The sequence below is a fragment of the Podarcis melisellensis genome (assembly GCF_964234715.1).
Source record: "Podarcis melisellensis genome assembly, chromosome: 2".
Lineage (NCBI taxonomy): Eukaryota > Metazoa > Chordata > Lepidosauria > Squamata > Lacertidae > Podarcis > Podarcis melisellensis.
In genome coordinates, this window is record NC_138529.1 from 14,069,005 (window position 1) to 14,090,168 (window position 21,164).

The 21,164-nt window shown below is 47.9% G+C and overlaps 1 protein-coding gene across 3 annotated transcripts in view; it reads left to right on the forward strand.

The window, feature by feature from the left end:
• RBMS2 (RNA binding motif single stranded interacting protein 2) overlaps window positions 1–21,164 on the forward strand; it is an 86,153-nt gene that overhangs the window by 39,819 nt on the left and 25,170 nt on the right. For 2 of the 3 annotated variants that reach the window (XM_081898833.1, XM_081898835.1), the window contains 4 exons: window positions 13,112–13,302; window positions 18,679–18,737; window positions 19,800–19,891; window positions 21,002–21,159. In XM_081898833.1, the coding sequence (XP_081754959.1) occupies window positions 13,112–13,302; window positions 18,679–18,737; window positions 19,800–19,891; window positions 21,002–21,159 (500 nt within the window). Of the gene's footprint in view, window positions 1–12,313; window positions 12,572–13,111; window positions 13,303–18,678; window positions 18,738–19,799; window positions 19,892–21,001; window positions 21,160–21,164 lie in introns of those variants that run through there. The other variant, XM_081898834.1, reaches the window with a different exon arrangement.

The window sequence follows — 21,164 nt, forward strand, 5'->3', positions numbered from 1 at the left end:
GGGAATGGCCCAACTCCAAATTTCATTAGTAAGTCAATCCCACTCTATGCATTTCTCCAGACACCCCTGCACCCATCTATCTGTTAGACTACTTTCCTCACTGCTGGCTCAATCCACTGGGAACAGCTCAGTTTTCACCGTTAGCTTTGAAAACAGGTGAGCTCACTGTTTGGAAAGCATAGTGGCTGCAAAACTGCACATTTTGTAGGCTTTCTAGACAGGCCTCTGGCCCAAATAAGCAAGCAGAACTGGAGGACAAGGCAGGGAGCTTTATAGAAAAAGGCTGGTAATCATGTCACAAAGCCAATAGACTAGTGAGAATCATGGCAACTGTAACCTGTTCTTGGGCCTGTTGGCTCCCTTAGGTAAAGGTAAAGGGACCCCTGACCATTAGGTCCAGTCATGGCCGACTCTGGGGTTGCGGCGCTCATCTCGCTTTATTGGCCGAGGGAGCTGGCGTACAGCTTGTGGTTCATGTGGCCAGCATGACTAAGCCACTTCTGGCAAACCAGAGCAGCGCATGGAAATGCCATTTACCTTCCCGCTGGAGTGGTACCTATTTATCTACTTGCACTTTGACGTGCTTTCGAACTGCTAGGTTGGCAGGAGCAGGGACCTAGCAACGGGAGCTCACCCCATCGCAGGGATTCGAACCGCTGACCTTCTGATCGGCAAGTCCTAGGCTCTGTGGTTTAACCCACAGCGCCACCCGCGTCCCCTGTTGGCTCCTTTACCTTGGTCCTTATGCAGAATTCATTTCAGCAGTTCATTATACTCCACCAGTGGCAGAATTGTGAAAGGGTTGAACTTGGAATCAGCTGTTTTCAGGAGCCTTGGGCCCTTGGGGAGCTCCACAAACGGCCTCAGCATAGCAACATTATGCTCCTCAAACATGCTGGTAATCAACAGGATAAAACTGTGGTATAAAAGTGCCAGCTTTTCCCAATCACAGGTAGGTAGGTTAAGGCTTCTCCTGCCACCTAAAAGATCCCTCCCCATAATGCTCATCCCTCATAGTGTAGCCTGTAAACGTATGTCAAGTATTTCATGCATTCATTCAAATCACATTCCTAAATGTGCCTTAAAAGCAAAAAACTTTGCCAATGTTTTAATTACCGGTAAATTGGATAAGAGAGATTCTTCCTGGTGTTCTATTCTGTTTGTTAGTACTAATCTAACTGAAGCCGACCTCTTGCAAAACTTTATTTAACTTTGCAGGAGTCATGCAAAGAGTTTTTGCCTGACCTTGCTTGACCTTGCAGGTCCTCTCTTGCAGTTCTTCTCTTGTATATTTTTCCTGATTATTTATAATGCTGCCAATAAGTTGAATATATTCTTGTGCTGTGTTACACGGAAGCTTTTGATAGCCACACTTTGGGCTTCTCCAGATTGGTGTGTTTTGTCTTCTGCAACATGTTCTTCACACAATAATAGCGCATTAGCGGTGGGGTTATCCTGATCCCCGATGCTAGCATGACACACACAAAAACCCCAGACCATTTGTAGCATGAAAAGTTAGGGGATTTCAGCGGAAGAAGGTACGTGGGGTATGCACTGATTTCAAATGAAGCAGTGTGACCACCCCAAAGCTTTGGCAGACACAAACAGGATGGGGTGCGACTATCCCAATACTGTTATGAACACAAATAATAATAAATGCACAATAAAAAGGATGTCTGGAGAACCCCAAGATGTCGCAACTCAGAGGTGTCCACCTGTTTGTCAGTTCCGTCGCGAAGCTGGAAGGAAACTGTTGGGAGTTATTATAGGTCTGTCTTCACTCTAAAATAGAGCTGGCTTCGCAGGCTTCCAAGGGGTAGAGAATTCCATTGTGGGGAGCAGGGCACATCACTGAGAAAACCCTGCAGCTTCTCGCCCTCATTTTGATGTCAGGTTGCAATGGAAGTTGAGTAGGGCTTCATTTGTATACCTGAGCAAACAGAGCAGGTTCCCTATGGAACTGCTTTTCTTCAGATTACCTCACATTTAGCCTGGGCCTTCACTTGTTCAATCAGTACAATTTCCCCACTATCTCAATAGGTTTGATATATATATATACACACACACACACACACACCGTATTTTTCCGTCTATATGGTGCCTCCACGTATAAGACGCCCCCTATTTTGGGGGAGTCAGATTTCAGAAAATGGGGGGAGATTTATCCATGTATAAGATGCCCCTAATTTTTGACATTATTTTTTAGGGGGAAAAACCTAGTCTTATACACGGAAAAATACAGGGTGTGTGTGTGTGTGTGTGTGTGTGTGTGTGTGTGTGTGTGTATATATAGTAAAATTGCAAAAACAAAACTCAAGTGTTAAATATTTAGTTTAAATAATAGGAGAATATATATATATGTAATAGGAAAGAATATATATTTTGCTGTCGCATATAGAATTCCTTGGTTACCCTTCAAGTCTTTTTACTGGCTATGTTTAGATTCCAAGTCCTTTAGGTGCAGACACGTTCCTTGAATGTCAATTGTTCCAAGTCACCCTGGAGCCTGGATATAGGACAGGCCATAGGTCTAAATAAACATCTAAAATAAGCATGCCTAGGAACTGCCCTAGAATTGTGGGTACCCTAAAAAGTGCCCAGAGAGGCCTTCCCTGGTGCCCCCCAGGGTTGAAACAAAGCTTGAAAAAAGCATTGTATTGGAGCCAGTAGTTGTGGGGTGCCTGTGACCATTTCTCCAGTTTGCAAATGTGCCCGCAGCCCCCCCCCCAAAGGCCGTAGACCCCTGGCGTAAAATTAGGGGTCCAGGTCCGCGGCCTCCTGCCCTTCTCACTTTTGCCCTCCCAGCGGGTCTGTCTGGTTAGAAGCATACAATGGCGTCTCTTAGCAACCACACATTTTTTCCTGCCTTGGAAAATGGCCGACTGGCTCAGCCTAGGAGGCTAAAGAGGTAGCATGGTGGTGAGTTTGCCCGGGCTCTGTTGGGCTGTTGCCCAAGCCGGCTCTCCTGTTCCTCCTGGGAGCAAGACACTGATGTGCATATGACAGATGGCTTAGGGTAGAGATTTTAGACGTGGAGGCTTCCTGTACCACAGCTGCCCACCTGAGGAGTTCTGTCCGCATCCAAAATTTCCAACCCAGAGGTGAGACAGGTTTGTGACCTTCATGCCTCAGAGCGGCCCTCCCTCCAGTTGGACTAACTTATGGGTAGGCAAACTAAGGCCCGGGGGCCGGATCCGGCCCAGTCGCCTTCTCAATCCGGCCCACAGATGGTCCAGGAATCAGCGTTTCTTTACATGAGTAGAATGTGTCCTTTTCTTTAAAATGCATCTCTGGGTTATTTATGGGACCTGCCTGGTGTTTTTACCTGAGTAGAATGTGTGCTTTTATTTAAAGTGGGTTATTTGTGGGGCATAGGAATTAGTTCTTTTTTTTTCTTTTCCCAAAATATAGACTGGCCCCCCTACAAGGTCTGGGGGACAGTGGACCGGCCCCCTGCTGAAAAAGTTTGTTGACCCCTGGACCAACTGCAGGTCAGGGGCCTGGGCTGGGCTGGCTTTACAAACAACCGCAGTGAACTACAGTTTATAGCTTCCACTTCTGAGGGACCTCGAGTCTCGACATGTATTTAAAAAACTACCAAGTTTCAATTTTGACATAACTGCTTAAAAAAAAAAGAAAGCAGACTCTAAAACAGCTATGATTGTTCTGATACAACATTTCTTATGAAAACAGGCTTGTTGCAAAATATATACCATACGCTCCAACATTTATCTGATGACAATAGGGACGATGTCCTATTCTGTAATAATAGTTATTATAATCAAAATGTTATTTATACCCCACCTATCTAACTGGGTTGCCCCAGCAACTCTGGGTGGCTTCCAGCATACAGTATATAAAAACATTTTTAAAAATTAAATCTTTCCCTATACAGGGCTGACTTCAGATGTCTTCTAAAGGTGGTATAGTCACTTATCTCCTTAGCTTGGAAGTTGCATAATTCCATACCCTCCAAAATTTCTCTGAAGAAAATAGGGATGTCCTAAGGAAAAGTGAGGGACGTGGGTGGCGCTGTGGGTTAAACCACAGAGCCTAGGACTTGCCGATCAGAAGGTCGGCGGTTCGAATCCCCACGACAGGGTGAGCTCCCGTTGCTCGGTCCCTGCTCCTGCCAACCTAGCAGTTCGAAAGCACATCAAGTGCAAGTAGATAAATAGGTACCACTCCGGCGGGAAGGTAAATGGCGTTTCTGTGCGCCGCTCTGGTTCGCCAGAAGTGGCTTAGTCATGCTGGCCACATGCCCGGAAGCTGTACGCCGGCTCCCTTGGCCAATAAAGCGAGATGAGAGCCGCAACCCCAGAGTCGTCCACGACTGGACCTAATGGTCAGGGGTCCCTTTACCTTTACCTTTAAGGAAACGTGGGACATTCTGGGATCAAATCAGAAACCGGGACATCTTCTGTTAATCTGCCCCTGGAAAACAGGGGCACTAGGAGGGTCTGCAGTAAACTACAGTTTATGGCCTCCATATATGGGGGACTCAAGTCTTGACGCATACTAAAAAACTACTAAATTTTAAATTCGACACAACTGCTTAAACAAAAAAGTAAACGGCTCTAAAACAGACATTGTTGCTCTGAGACAATATTTCGTCTGCAAACAGGCTTGTTGCAAAATATATGCTTTATTTAGATGGTTTGCTTTTAGTTGGTTTTTTGTACCAGTATATTTGCAGAAGGAAAAGTTTATTTTACATTTCCATTGTTGTCCTTGATGTTAGAATAATTTTTTGGTAATGCTATGAGGCCTCGGTATGTCTCAATCTGGCCCTGGGCCTTGGTTTAGAGGCCTGCGGCTGAAGAATGAGTTCTGTGGGCCTGGTGTTTCTTAGAACCCTTTTGGATGTTGAACTGTATCAACATATCTTCACAGTTGAATGAATGAAACGTTATTGTTTAAAGCCATCCACCACCGCAATATAAATACAGCAAACAATCATTCTTGACATATTCCACAGATGACAGATACACAAAAGAAAACAGAAAAGTAATACTCTGCCCTCCCATATGAATCACACATTATCCCTCCACAATAAACTATAGAAGTGTTAAAAATACAACGAGCAAGTTGTATCCTCAGATGTTCCATGTGCATGAAGTGAAAATGGGAACTGGAGTGAGTGTGACCATGTCAAAATAAAAAAGCAAGTGAAGACACAGGAAACTTCCGGTTGTGCTGCACTTGACAATTGTAGGGTCTCAGCCAAATCAGCCTCATACCAGCAAGCCTGCAGGGCTGTCCACAGAAGAATATCATTCCATTTTAATTCACTAACCTACCTGGAAAAATGAAAATGAAATGTCAGCCCACTGCTTCTTGGGAGCGGTTTGCAAATTGCTGTTAAAATGTGAAAAGGTGGGAGTTATCCTCCCCTCTGCCCAGAGCAGCGCTATGCGCTGTGCTGTGCTCTGTGACTCTTCTGGGCATGCTTTCTTATTGAAAAGAGGCGAGCAAGCCTGTAGCATTAATTTGTGCAAGGAAGCAACAGGCAGCTCTTTCTATAGAGGGCTAATTTTGAGTCTCTGTATAGGGAGTTGGTGAACGCTCCTATCACACCTGCTAGGGCAGAATTACCCATTGCAACAGAGTTGGAAGGAGCTGAGAAATAAACCATGCACGATTGCAGCAGGCTGCCCTCCTCTGTGGGTGGGCACTCGCAGGAGTCTTTTTAAGTATTTTATTTCTGTTTATTTTTTTGTGGCACACTTACACGCCCGACACTCAGTTTGGGACTTACTAGAGTAAGCGCATATCCACCCACCACGACGAAGTGACGTCTTTATGTTGCCCAGTGGTTGCTGAAATCAGCTGGATACGGGAAAGGGCCTTGGGCTGGAACAGTTGCTGGCTGACAGGAACCAACTTATTCTCTATCAATAAAACTAGAGGAAGTGGGGATGTAACGCCGCGTTTTGATTTGCAGAAGGGAATTGCCCAATAGCACAGACCCTGTGGGAGCCAGCAGCTGTGTCAGATTTCTTTACTGCTGCATCCCAGACCTATTTAGACTATTTTCCTAAGCCTAGGAGAAGAGTACATAACTAAACTGAAGTTGCCTGCTATGTTGTAGCAGAAGTAGAAATGGAGGGACCGGTTGGAAGGCCAGAAGGTGAAATGGGGGTTGCCAACAAAGCAGGGGCAGTAAGTATCCAGAGTGCCCGTTTCTGAATTTACAAAATTGTAGGCCCCAGAACTATCTCCGTGATTGCATAGGGCATTTCTCTTTCGAAGCCAGGTATTATTTCATTGAAGTTCACGTGCAGTGTTCTTCCCTATATTTCACATTAGCAACTGCGGCAGGGAGAACGATTTGTGACTGCTCTGCAGTGTAGTCCACTGAAGATTGCAGGTTGGGGCAAAAGGGCTGTGTGGATTAGCCTAAGGGGGAGAAAATGGCTTACAACAAACCTACAATTATTATTATACCTCGGTAGCAGTTTGCAGCGTAGCCCACTGTTATTGTTACACTATTGCTGGTTGTTGGGCTGTGCTGAGAGACAGTACAGTGGTACCTCGGGTTAAGTACTTAATTCGTTCCGGAGGTCCGTTCTTAACCTGAAACTGTTCTTAACCTGAAGCACCACTTTAGCTAATGGGGCCTCCTGCTGCTGCCACGCCGCTGGAGCACGATTTCTGTTCTCATCCTGAAGCAAAGTTCTTAACCTGAAGCACTAATTCTGGGTTAGTAGAGTCTGTAACTTGAAGCGTATGTAACCTGAAGTACCACAGCTCTGCAGTGTAGTCCACAGTTAATGTTACAGGTCAGAGCTGGATCTGAGACTGGTTTCGATTCTTAAGTCAAACATCCTCCATATTTATTTATTTTAGATATTTATATCCGACTGAATATTCATAATGTCTAAAATGTCCTGTAGTTTGCAGCAATCTGGTTAAATTGTCCCTCTGTTTTCCTTCCCAGTCTAAGGGCTCGTTCACACTTCTGCTTGTTCTATGCCTAGAAACCAGGAGTCCTAGAGGTTTTCTGCTTGCCCCATGCTTTCTCATGGCCTGGATCCAAGCAGTTTTGCATTTGCCCCACAGCTTTCCGCTGGAAAACACATGCTTTACCACTGAATCAGAACAAATGGCAATTCAAGGAAAACTCAGTTGCCATTTGGTCTGATTCAGCAGTAAACTTCAGGTTTTCCTGAGGAAAGTGGCAAGGCAGTTGGAGGTGTGGCAAAGCACTGTGCTCAGTTGACCTGCTTGTAGACAGGTTAAAGGTAAAGGTAGGGATGCGGGTGGCACTGTGGGTTAAACCACAGAGCCTAGGACTTGCCGATCAGAAGGTCGGCGGTTCAAATCCCTGTGATGGGGTGAGCTCCCGTTGCTCAGTCCCTGCTCCTGCCAACCTAGCAGTTCGAAAGCACGTCAAAGTGCAAGTAGATAAATAGGTACCACTCCGGCGGGAAGGTAAATGGTGTTTCCGTGCGCTGCTCTGGTTCGCCAGAAGCGGCTTAGTCATGCTGGCCACATGACCCGGAAGCTGTACACCGGCTCCCTCGGCCAATAAAGCGAGATGAGAGCCGCAACCCCAGAGTCGTCCACGACTGGACCTAATGGTCAGGGGTAAAGGTAAAGGGACCCCTGATTACACTTCTAAATATTCAAAACAAAACCCCTTTCCTCCACACAAAGTAAGATCCCAGTATGAAAGAGTAATGACTCCCATTTTTGCTGCTGCCTGTTCTTTTTTGGGGAGGGTACCCATTGTCCATGTGCAGGCACACTAAAATGTTGACTTCCTCAATTGTTTTCTCTGGGCAGCTCTCAATTCCACATTGGTGAAGGTGTTGTTTTTTTTAAAAAAAGTTGTATTGCAAACCAGAAATTCAAGGCATGCATCCCTCTTCTGTTTTCACATCTCTGTGAGCTAAGCACAGCCTTCTGGGACAGCGAGCACAGCACCAATCAGATCCTGTGGAGGAACCAGAAAGCGAAGCCAACTTGGCCATTTTTGGCTGGGGAGGGGGAGGGGAAGCCCAGCAGCAAAGCAAACTGTTCACCTAATTCGCCAAGCTCTAAATAAGTAAGCAAGCAAGTTGGCCGGGCCAGGAAAAAATGACCTTGCCCTCTGCTTTTGTTTTTGGCTAAGCAGCCCGCAAACCCTGATGCAAGACTGGCCCTGCAGCCAGATCAGTTGAATTGCCCCCGGCAACTACCTAGGGTAGTGCAATAGAGAATAGCTAAAACTTACACGTCTATCACAGGTGCTTCCAGGAAGCCCGCAAATACAACATGAAGTTACTGCCAGCACTCTTGTTTGCCAGTCTACATGATAACAGGTATTCGGAACAAGGTCTCGCTGAACCTGAACATTGCATCAAACCTTCACTGCAGAAGAGGGAGTTTCAGGAAGTTTTGCTTGCCAATTCAGAGTGCGTCTGGGGCAAGAAAAGCTGTACCGGCTAAAATTCTCTCTTCTGCTCAGCCATTAAAGGCACAAGGACCCAATCTTCTCTTGCTTTTGATGACGTTAGTTACTTAACTTGGTGTGCTCCTTAACTCCCATATCTATGGATGTATTCACAATAACAGATTGCTGCTGGAACTGCTGTGCAGTCCTGCTGCTCTAAGGCTTTTGCTTGGCCAGTGGTAGTTTGGTCTACAATGGATGCATGTCCCAACAGCAGTTGCATGCTGTTTTCCTTGGACTGCTTGAATAGTTCAGGAGTAGTATATAACTCCTGTTCTGCTGGGAAGAAATAGCTGTGCGATTCCCTGCTGTCATGCCATCACCCGGTACCTATTGCCAGGGGCAATGGAAGATCATGCCTGGGATCAAAACAGGGAGAAAGAACAATAATGTGCTCCTCACTGAAGCAGGGTGGATAAAAATCTGTTAAAAATTACAGTGATCAGATTTTTAAAAACTAAACCTGAGAGGTTTAAACCCCACCCCACCCCAGTTTAAAGTTGGCATTTCACTCAGTTGTGTTAACAGTGCAATCATATTCATTGCACTGGGAGAGGCCACTGATACCACATAACACCGGCAATGCAGGACGGTAAACTAATTTAATAATTTAATAATCTGGTACACAGGCTGAGACCCTACCTGCCCGCGGACTGTCTCGCCAGAGTGATACATGCTCTGGTTATCTCTCGCTTGGACTACTGCAATGTGCTCTATGTGGGGCTACCTTTGAAGATGACCTGGAAACTACAACTAATCCAAAATGCGGCAGCTAGACTGGTGACTGGGAGTGGACGCCGAGACCATATAACACTGGTCTTGAAAAACCTACACTGGCTCCCAGTACGTTTCAGAGCACAATTCAAAGTGTTGGTGCTGACCTTTAAAGCCCTAAACGGCTTCAATCCAGTATACCTGATAGAGCTTCTCCACCCCCATCATTCAGCCAGGACACTGAGGTCCAGCGCCAAGGGCCTTCTAGCCGATTCCCTCACTGCGAGAAGTGAGGTTACAGGGAGCCAGGCAGAAGGCCTTCTCGGTAGTGGCGCCCACCCTGTGGAACACCCTCTCATCAGATGTCAAGGAAATAAACAACTATCTGACTTTTCGCAGACATCTGAAGGCAGCCCTGTTTAGGGAAGTTTTGAATGTTTGATGTTTTATCATGTTTTTAATATTCTGTTGGGAGCTGCCTAGAGTGGCTGGGGAAACCCAGCCAGATGGGCGGGTTATAAATAATTTTGTTGTTGTTGTTTGTTTGTTTGTTTGTTGCTATTTATGTCTACTCAGACATATGTACCACTGAATTGAGCTGGGCTTTCTCCCAGGTCGGTGGCCATAGGATTGCAGCCTGAAAATCTCTAACCTCATTTAAAATCAAATCTGACTTTAACATAAACCAGCGTGTTAAGCAGAGCAATCCGTACTGGGGCAGAGAACAGAGGGATAGGCTAGAGTGAATCCACTGTCTGCTGCCCTACTGGCTTGTGCTGGTCAGGACAGTCTATGCCAGCTCCAGGCTGGTGGTAGCAGTCCTGAAGATCAGGTCCCTTGGCGGGATTCCCATGGCTTTAGATTCCATGGATTCCCCACCCTGAATGGCACATTGGGGCCTTCTGCTTGCTACTGCTTTCCATCCATCTGGGTGGTGCTGACATCACCACCACAGGGGAGGTCAGCGGTGAGGCAGCTATGCGCCGTCCAGCCCCAGCCACATCAACATGGAGGGCGTGCATGCGTGTGTGCTAGAATTGCACTGCAAGTCTGCCTTTAAAAACCAAACCCATGTGTATGATGGCCAGATGCATTGTTCAGAAGAGGGGAGCTTCAGCAATTGTAACATACATGACAGCTATTAAAGGTGAAGGAATCCTATCAGCTTTTGGATCTGGCTGCCCTAGAGACAGGTAAACAGAAATCCATTCATTTTCACCATTGCTCATATTGTCTCTAAGCAAGAAATAAATAAATATGTCCAAAGGTGTTTGTTTATGCGCCTAGATTGTATAAAGGTTTTATTCTGTGTTAAACCAATTCATTTTAATTATCATGGTAGTTGTATAGTAATTATTATGGTAATATACATAGCCTTGTTCAGGTAGTATAACTTGCACAATTGAAAAAAAATATCGTTTTAAATCAGTTGTTCAAATTGATACATTTTTCTTGGTAATTACAGCATGGATCAAAATCACATTTATGTAACTCATCCACCCTGCGCTGATATGGTGGGACTTATTTCTTGAAGACTATTGCTTGAAAAGTTAGTTGCAAACGCACCTCAATAATAAGGGTGTTTAAAAGTGATAAAAGTACATTTTCCTATCCTTTTAGTGGATGGTTAAGAAACAGTGGGGGTTGGTTCTGGTCCTTGCTAGTGAATTCAATGTAATCAGGGTGTAGCAGTGAATTAAAAAGAGCCTACAATGTTCTTTTGCATTGCCCCTGCTGTCCTTGCATGTGGGTTTTCCCTCCGCTCTGACTTTGCTGATGCTCCTCTGTCTGTTCCTTTCCGATCCCAGCTTAGGCCTCTCTCGAGCGTTCAGCAGGCCTGCTGGATAGCATAGCAGTTTTGCAATATGAATACCCCACCCAGAATTGTCCCAGTGGGCAGGGCAGACTCGGTGACTTCAGCAGCACTTAGCAAATGAATGTTGGGAACGGAGCGTCTCCATGCGCAGCCAAACACATGTGCATCTTGTCTAGCCCCATACATGCCCCGGAGCAGAGAAATGACTTTGAATGCTCAACAACCCAGTATTTTAGACTCCTTCCCCTCCTCCTGCAGTCACAAGACCTTGACAGCGGCCTGAGGAACGGGTAATGTTCTGAGACGCCACAAGGATCTCTGCGAAGAGAGTTGAGCTGCCGTAGCAAGCTCGGAAAGATAGAAGAAATAATACTTAGTTGCTCCTCACGCGTGGAAAAAGGAAATGAAATATGGAAGGATATGGATAAGGTTGCCAAGGTATATATACCAAAGCCTGCTTTTGTATCATTAACAGAAGCTTGATCTGCAGACATTGGCAGGTTCTAATGTTTGTCACCGTCCTGTAAAAAGAAGCAGCTGCTTATTTCTGCAGAACACGCTTCTGCTAAAGGTGCAAGGAACAGGCCAAGCCAGTTTTTTTTCCTGGCCAGTTGGCAACTTTAGTCTTCAAGGGACTTTCCAAATTATTTTTTATAAAGATTTTATTCAAAAGTCATAAGGGCATATCTTCATTCCAAACATACCTCGGTTTCCATGCAAATTTAACTTTATCTTAGCTTTCCCTAAAGGATCCTGGAAATTGTTGTTTGGTGGTGTTCTGAGAATACTGTTGTCCGTAACCCTATTTCATAGAAGTACAATTCCTAGGATTGACTGGCAAGAGGAAATGAGTGTTGAATTCACTTGTATGAACCCCAGTTTACTGCCAAAAGCATCATAACACATTCTTTTTTTTTTTAAGGGGCTGGAACAGTGTAGCAGAAGAGCTTTTTTTTTTTTAAGATCAAAATCAGGCAGGAGGGGATGTGTGGCTTATGCTGAATTTTGTAAATGGGACATTCAGATACTGTAAGCAATTTAAAAAATAAACTTTATCAGTGTTTTCCTCAAAGGGGTAAATCTGGATTAAATGGGGGAAATATAGGCTGGCATTTTGATGTCAATGATGTGTGGATGCTGTGAAAAATTTGCGTCCCTGAGGAGTACCCACCTCACAATAAAAACCCATCTGAAAGCACCTTTGGTATCAGGGAACAATCCTGTACATAGCAATCACCATTAAGAATGGACGTGCTAACTAAAAGAAGTATAAGATTTTTGCAGCAATAGTAATAAAAATAAATTGTTGTTCAGGGTACTGAGAAAGTCTTTTGTTAGTTAAAGAAAAGGATTGTCTACAAACCCCACGAGATGAGAATGTTCCAACTAAATTTGCTTGTTGACTGGCGTGATTGTGACATCAAAGGTGTCTTGGCCAATGGTAGAGAGGCAGCTTCCCCTTCCTTTTTGTGCTCTCTTCTCTGATGGTGGCAGTGTTGGGGGGCTTTTGTTGCATTCAGGGGTTAAGATCCATTGGGAGGGTGGAACTTCTGATCATCCTGGATGAGGAAACCTCCTTACTTCTCCCCATCAGGGGACTGAAGGCAATTGATCAGGGACCTCTTTTGGCCAGGAAGGGTGGTATGAGGGAGAAGGACTCAAAGCTCTGAAGCAAACTTGGCATAGGCCGCCCTGGTCTCACAAATGCATGTCGGTTGGTTGATTTTAAAGCAGGGGTGGAAGAAGAGAGGAAATGCTGGTTAGCCCTGTCATCTTTGTCCCAAAAGCCTCTTTATCTGATGCTATCCAAGACTGGCTGCACCTCAGAGAGCTTATGCAAAAAGGAGACAATTGAGCCTTCTGTCTTCTACCAACTCCCTCTCTCTGCAAGGCATTCTGCACATGGATCTCACAGTTGCAGCTCACTTTTTTAATATACCCTAGAAAGTTTAGGAGGAAGTGAAAAAAAGAGCTGAGTGGGGGCGATTTGGGTTCCACGTTGCTCCTTCCATGCCCTTGGAAGTCTAGTCCTATTAGCAAGTTTCCTATATGCTGCCCTAATTTTTTTTTACCTTTCCCTGTAATTCATCTGCACCTTCCTGCAGTCCCAGACCCTCATTTTGTTCTCTTCCTTTGCCCTGTAGCCTTATGTCTCAGTGGCCCAGCAGATGGCACCCCCAAGTCCCAGTGGCAGCAGCAACAACAACAGCAGCAGCAGCAGCAGCGGGCCAGGCGGCGGAGGCGGCGGAGGGGACCAGCTGAGCAAAACAAATCTCTACATCCGGGGCCTGCACCCGGGTACCACAGACCAGGACCTTGTCAAGCTGTGCCAACCGTAAGTTACTGGGACGAAGAGACACGGGAAGGCGGTGTCATGCTGTAAACAGAAGCTGAAAAGAACCGGGCCAATAATTTATTGCCCTCCCAACCGTCTCCATGGCAACCTCTCCTCCCCAACCCGAGTGAAAACCCCAGTCTTAGAGAAGATGCTTTCATCAGCCCCTCTAAGGTCAGGGTTCTCAAATGGAGGCATTAGCATTTAAGCCGCCCAAAACGTATTCCCTGCAAGACAGACATCGGCAGTAAACGGCTTTCAGAGATTCCTCCTATGCTTAAAAGGGGTGGGGGCTACTAAGTTAGATCCAGCGGGACCTCATGGGCCAACAGGAGGGATCTTAGGAGAAGCAACAACGACAAGAGATCCAGTAATATCACTGCAACTGACAGCATGCTGGATAGCTCAGCTGGTTAGAGCGTGGTGCTGATAACGCCAGGATTCCAGGTTCAGTCCCCGTATGAGACAGCTGCATCTTCCTGCATTACAGGGGATCAGACTAGATCATTTTCAGGGTCCCTTCCAGTTCTTCAATTCTATGATTCTGTGTGGATTAGGAGGAGAAAGGATCGAAAGGATCGAGACTTAGGGGTTGGGAGTTGGTTGTGTCCAAAGGAGGTTGCTATAGGGAAATCCGCTAAATCAGTAAGGAAGCCTTAGTTACAGTAGGTCAGGGCAGGCCAGATCCAGGTCATGCTTGCTTATTAGAGCAAACAGAGAATTAGAGCAATTCTGCTGCTGCCTACAGATCTCCCGTTGCCTTTTTGTGTGTGTGTTCTCTTCTGGTTTATTTTCCCTCTTGACTCTCTACACTTTGCCTCGCCCCTCCCTTCAACTAAACTGGAGCCAAGTCATCAGTGGATAGCTTGGCTGGCACTTTGCCTCCTGGCCCATTGAAGGTGCTCCATGTGGAGAAGTCATGGGGCTAGAAGAAGCACAAACTGCTTTCGGCTGTGCCGTTTGCACCTTTCCAATGAGGCCCAGTCCTTAAATGTGAGGATGTATCCTGACCTCCAGTCCAGGTTTTACAGTCCCCATCAACCCATTGTGAAGGGGAGCACCTCCATGCACAACAAGCTATTTTAACTATGATTATATATTTATTTAGGACGCGGGTGGTGCTGTGGTCTAAACCTTGCCCCCGCGATTGAGGGAGCCGGGGCTGTGCGATGTCAGCAGGCTGTGTGCAGACGCTGCGAGGAGGGGGTTGCACTCAAGACGTCAGCCCACCCCGCTGATGTGTTGTGCACATGCCCCGTGGTTTGCGGTGTGACACAAGCACACCTCTTGGAGTGCGCACATGGCTGCCAGGGAATTTTGAGGGCATGTTGTTGTTTAGTCCGACTCTTCGTGACCCCCTGGACCAGACCAGGCACTCCTGTCTTCCACTGCCTCCCGCAGTTCGGTCAAACTCATGCTGGTAGCTTCAAGAACACTGTCCAACCATCTCATCCTCTGTTGTCCCCTTCTCCTTGTGCCCTTCATCTTTCCCAACATCAGGGTCTTTTCCAGGGAGTCTTCTCTTCTCATGAGGTGGCCAAAGTATTGGAGCCTCAGCTTCACAATCTGTCCTTCCAGTGAGCACTCAGGGCTGATTTCCTTCAGAATGGAGAGGTTTGATCTTCTTGCAGTCCACGGGACTCTCAAGAGTCTCCTCCAGCACCAGAATTCAAAAGCATCAATTCTTCGGCGATCAGCCTTCTTGATGGTCCAGCTCTCACTTCCATGCATCACTACTGGGAAAACCATGGCTTTAACTATACGGACCTTTGTTGGCAAGGTGATGTCTCTGCTTTTTAAGATGCTGTCTAGGTTTGTCATTGCTTTTCTCCCAAGAAGCAGGCATCTTTTAATTTCGTGGCTGCTGTCACCATCTGCAGTGATCATGGAGCCCAAGAAAGTAAAATCTCTCACTACCTCCATTTCTTTCCCTTCTATTTGCCAGGAGGTGATGGGACCAGTGGCCATGATCTTTGTTTTTTTGACTTGGACCATATTTTGCGCTCTCCTCTTTCACCCTCATTAAAAGGTTCTTTAATTCCTCCTCACTTTCTTAAATAAGCCCAATAACAGCTACAGCAGTTCCAGTTGTTCCAGCTTTGCTGTCCTGTTTTGGGGGCTCAGCAGTAGTCTGTCTAATACCCTAACTCTGAATGGCAAGAAAACGTCATTTCTTTGGCTTACCCCTTATCTCATGAGTGGCCATGTGAAGATAGCTGTACCCCAACTAAAGATTATTGCAAGGGATTTTGGGAGGCGGTGGCAATTAGGGGCCTGCTAGTGTGCGCATTCACCCAGAGAGTACTGCAGTTATGTATTGACATAGAGACGCCTGTGTATTTATGTTCCCTGCCATAGCTTGCCCGATCCCACTTCTCCTTGCCTGGAGAAGACTGAAATAGGCTAGAGTGCTTAAAGCTAAGTGGCTAGGAGGGGCGGGCAGGGGGCTGTTCCTCTCTTACCTCAGCTCACCCCAGCCTGGAATGCTGGATCTGGCCCCAAAGCCACACTTGACAAACACGCCTCCTTCAAAACCAGGAATCTGCCCGGGCTGAGTGTGAGGGAAGGGATCTCTGCAAGCTGCTTGTGAGCAGGGGGCGGGGAGGAGATGGGGAAGGGAATGGGGCCTAGAAGTCGAATGCTGGTAGTGGCTTGGAGCTGAGGATTGTGGGTTGCATTCCTGGTTTTGCCACTGCCTTGCACCACTTGCGTGCAGTAACCCTGCCGCCTCTCAGTTCCCACATCTGCAGAGCAGCAGCCTCCGCCACCACCGCCCTCCCCAAGCCTGAGATCTCATCGCTGCAACCACAGCATTCATCCTGCTCTTGAAACCCTGCAGCTGGAGTCCCCTGTGTGCTGGCTGGGAGGCGCCAGAACTTGGCTGTTCTTGGCGCCGGTCGGATTTCCTGGGCTTGTCCTTTCCTGGGCAGGAAATCCTGCTCACCCTGAGCAGGAAGCATTGGTGGGGGGGCGGTTTGGGGTTGGAGGGGGCAGCTGGGATGGACTCTGAAGGGTTCATTGTTGGGGGGAGGGGAAGGAGTATCGGACTCAGTCGCCTGCTTTGAGAAAGGCTGACCGGTTATTGGTGGTTGCGTTCACACCGGGTTTTTGCAATAGGTTGGAGATGTTTAAGCGCCACAATCCTGTATACATTAAGCTGGGAGTAGCACTTTCTAAATAAGTGCTTTGTGTCTGTAAGGCAGCGACCCAGGGAGAATCTCCTGCTGAAGTCAGTGGAAATTACTTCTCAGTAACCATGCCTGAGACTGGACTGCATCCTCACTTCATATAACAGTAGTGGGAAGGAAAGCTTATCTTTGGGAGGTACAAAACTTTGCTGGCCAGAGAGGAGTCAACCCCAGCATTGTTAAAGACAATTTTCAATAGCTCCGGGGCTTTCTTATTCTTGCCTTGGGGCATCCTGGGAGGATGGGCAGCCCATTTAAGGCACTTTTAATGTTCAGATTATTTTAAAGCAGATCGCTATAAAGGCAATTTGCATGTTTGCACTGGATATACATAAGAGCTACAATCTGAATTCTGTGCGTTCTAAATGTCTGCGATCATATCATGCAACAGTGGGCTTTTAATATCTGGGTAGGGATTTTTAAAAGCAACAGCAGCACCCCCATACTTCTACACCAAGGAAAGTCCAATTTTAAAACCTTGAGTTTTGTTAATTTGCATACATTGATTGCTTCGCATAATTTATTCTGCTTTGGCTGGCAACGGTCTTAGGTGTTCCACATCACTCCTTGTTCCTCCCTCGTAGCAGGCAGAAAAGCAGAATAAATTATGCAAGGTAATCATAATTAAGACGCTTGAATTTGGCATTTCCTGGTCTAGAAGTCTCCTTCTCCCTGTTGCCACCTGTTTGCTGGGCACGGCTTGCACTGTGTTGTCACTGGTAACCTGCCTCAAAGTTATCCATCACCACCTTTAGGGCTCACCCTGGCTTAGCCCTACTCCCTTCGTGTGGTGTGCCAGGGTAATGAGTCCACCACCTGACAGCGACATATCTTTCCTAATCAGTACCTATAACATTTTAAGGGGAACTCCCTGGCCCATACCCATTACACGTTTACAGACTTCAGACTTTGGGAGTCTTCACCAGGAGACATATGACCAGCCAGTAGGCCTGGGTGATATATCACTATGTATTGTGGGGGCAGGCTGCGATGACAGCTTCACTCAGCGGTATATTGCTGGCGAAACCATCACCGCTCGTGAGTCCCTCTGCCTCCAGCACCCAGCGAGCTGAGGGAGAGACAAACTAGCTGGCTGCTGGAGACAGAGGGACTGCTTGCATGCCAGTAGGAGGGGGTTGGGGGCTGGGAAGAGCGAAGCCCGCCCTTCCCAGCTGAGAGCAGTTTGACCCCACCTGGCTGCCTTCTCCAGGAGGTGTGCTGCGCCTTTCCTCCCAGAAAGATGTAGCCCACCCTCCCGGTGGATGGCAGCGGTGTAGGGGCTCTATGGTGCTGCAGTCAAATGCACGGAGGCACGAAGGCAGTCAAATGCACGGAGCCTGACAGGTTCCGTATGCTTGGCTACTGCCGCTTGGTCCATCTTTGGGGTGTGGGAAGCAAGTGGGCAAGGTAGCTCGCCCGCCCCCCATGCCAGCAAAGGCAGAGGGATCTTGGCCGAGGAGCCCCAAGGTCCTTGCTGCTCCAGCGTGAGCAGCAGGGGCCTCAGGGCTCACTCAGCTGGGGGCAGGAGCAGGAGCCTTTCCGCCCCCCAGCTGAGCAGCAGGCTGGGGACAGCTGTATCGGCCACAGCCCACAAGGCGCTGGGGTGAAAGTGCTTCAGCTCCTACAATGAGAGCTGCGGCAGTTTCACCCAGTATCTCGCCGGCTGGAGCTAATGCAGCTTTTTTCAACATTGGGGTATATCGTGTTTGGCTGGTGATACACTGCAATGTTGAAAACCCAACATCGCCCAGCCCCGCTAGCCAGCAGCAAACCTGCCTGCCATGTAAAGTGACATTTGGCCCATAGTCTGGCCTCTGTCCAGGAGCTGTTACTTGCCTGCCACTTTTCCTCCCCTAAACCCCACCTTCAGCAGTTGCACAATAGGAATTCTAGTGTTGGGGAAAAGCATCGCCTACAGAATGTATTAATGTTCTTTGGATTTCTAGAAGAGGGCAAGGCCTTACCCGGTAGAGACATGATTTCTAGGCCGGCTTTTGAGGCCTGTTCAGAAATGTAGCACTATCTCGGATTTCTCCCCAGGGGATCGGTCAGGCCTGCACAAACCACTAGACTCTTGGAGCTTATTGGGCTGCTCAGCAGGGAAGGAAGGAAGGATGTGGCATATTTTTGGATGTTGGTTATTAACAGCAACGGCATTAATTCCACCATGTTCCTTTGTGCCCCACAGATATGGCAAAATTGTCTCCACCAAGGCCATCCTGGACAAAACGACCAACAAATGCAAAGGCAAGTGCAGATTGGGGGTGTGGGGGTGTGCTGCCAACTGGGTGAGGGGGGCACAGTGCTGCAGCGTTGAGAAGGAAAGGGTGTATGGGGCTAGAATCGCAGCTCGGGGCAGATGGGGTTTTGCTTGTGGGTTCAGAGAGGGAGAGCTAAGAGGCCGGAGTGCTTCACTGCATCCTTTACCCGATTGCATCGAGCGGTTCTGGGAACGAGCCTTCTCCCCAAGAAGATACCTTTCCCTGCACAAGTTCACTCAATCTCAAGGGGTGCAGGTTTGGCAGGGAGGGGGCTCACAACTCTGGAAAGGAAAGAGGGGCAAGGGCGAGGAAAGGATGAGAATTCAATTCTGGAGCCAAGTTTCTGGGGGAAGATTGGTTCTGTCTGGGAGGTGGGGCTGGGTTATCTGTGTGAGAGGGAGGTGCCAGTGGGGGGGTGGGGTGGGGAGTGGAATTCCTGACATGCCAGACATTGCTGAGGGATGGGATGGGATGGGGGGGAGGGAGCAGCATCCACTCAGAACAGAGGCTTGGAGAGGGGAAGGGGAATCGCTCTTCTGACAGTGAGAGACGGGCTCTCCCTCCCTTGCTTCCCTGCCAATGTTTGCTAACTAGCCAGGTAACACAAGCTCAGCATTGCCTGCTCAGAATTCATCTGTGGCATGCTGGAGGGTGTGGCACTGCAAGGTAATGAAAAGTGTGCGCATGTGCGCATGGTGGGGGGAAGGTCAGGGAAAGGGATCTACCACGCCAAAAGTGCGCGCATGTGCGCATGGTGGGGGGAAGGTCCGGGAAAGGGGTCTATCACACCAAAAGTGTGCGCATTTGCGCATGGTGGGGGGAAGGTCCGGGAAAGGGGTCTACGACGCCAAAAGTGCGCACATGTGCGCATGGTGGGGGGAAGGTCCGGGAAAGGGGTCTACCATGCCATAGACATTGGGGGGGGGAGTGCCTATGACCATGCTAACTAGTAGAAAGCTGAGTGGTTCTCTGCACAGGCTGTTTCTCCACCTTCAAAACAAGGTACGCAAGGCCTGCCCTCTTATTTCCATCTCCATGATTTCTGCAGGCTATGGCTTTGTGGATTTTGACAGCCCCACAGCGGCCCAGAAGGCAGTGACTGCACTCAAAGCCAGTGGGGTTCAGGCCCAGATGGCCAAGGTAAGACTTGTGCCCCGGCACCGATGGGGGAAGATGCCAATCCTTCCTTCTCCAGGAGGGAAGACCGGAGGGCAGCCTCTGGGCTGCGGTTCAAATCCCAGGCCAGCTCCCTACATAATGCAGCAAACATGCACAAAACAAGCATGTCTTTTTAAACATATGTGTACATGTGTTTGGGAACTGTGATTGGGGCAGGCTTCCCAGCTTGCATATATATATATGGGGTTTTCAAATGAATCGTCCACACTGTGTAATACTTGCATGCATGCATGCAACAGACATAGCTGTCTTGTCTGCTGCCTGAGGGCTCAGCCATACTTCTGCTTGTCTGGTTTTCCACTTGTCCCACATTTTCTAGGCACAGGTCCAGGCTGTTTTGAAACTTTCCCCTGGAAAACATGCTCTTTGCTGCTGAATCGGAACAAACCTGCATTATTCCTGCATTGCAGGGGGTTGGACTAGATGGCCTTTGGGTTACCTTCCAACTCTACAATTCTATGATTCCATGAAATAGCAACCTGATTGCCGTTTATAGCGGTAAAGAGTGGGTTTTCCCGGAGAAAGTAGCAGGCCGAACAAATCATGGGTCCCCTCTGATACGCATAAATCCTAAGCCTTAAGCTGCTCTATAATATCCCAATACAGTGGTTCCTTGGGTTACAAATGCTTCAGGTTACAAACTCCGCTAACCCAGAAGTAGTACCTTGGGTTAAGAACTTTGCTTCAGGATGAGAACAGAAATTGCGCGGCGGCAGCGTGGCAGCAGTGGGAGGCCCCATTAGCTAAAGTGGTGTCTCTGGTTAAGAACAGTTTCAGGTTAAGAACGGACCTCCGGAACGAATTAAGTTCGTAACCAGAGGTACCACTGTAGTGTGTTTCTCTGCAGGGCTCTCCAGGGTGCAGACTGTGATCACGGACCTAATTCTGTGCCTTACCTCCTTCTTAGGCGTTGAGAGTCTTTGTGATATGACTGAGGTTGGGAAACGGCCAGTCTCGTGAGCTGAGGCAGGCTGCGAATTTGGGAAGGGAAGGGGCGGCCTGAAAGGAACGAGTCCCCAGGGACGGGATGGACGATTGCTAGGCAACAGCCTGACTTTCTTGTTTCCATAGCAACAGGAGCAGGATCCCACCAACCTCTACCTGTCAAACCTGCCTCTGGGCATGGACGAGGCTGAATTGGAGTCGATGCTGAAGCCTTTTGGACAAGTCATCTCCACACGCATCCTTCGCGACGCCAGCGGGACCAGCCGGGGGGTCGGCTTTGCCAGGTCAG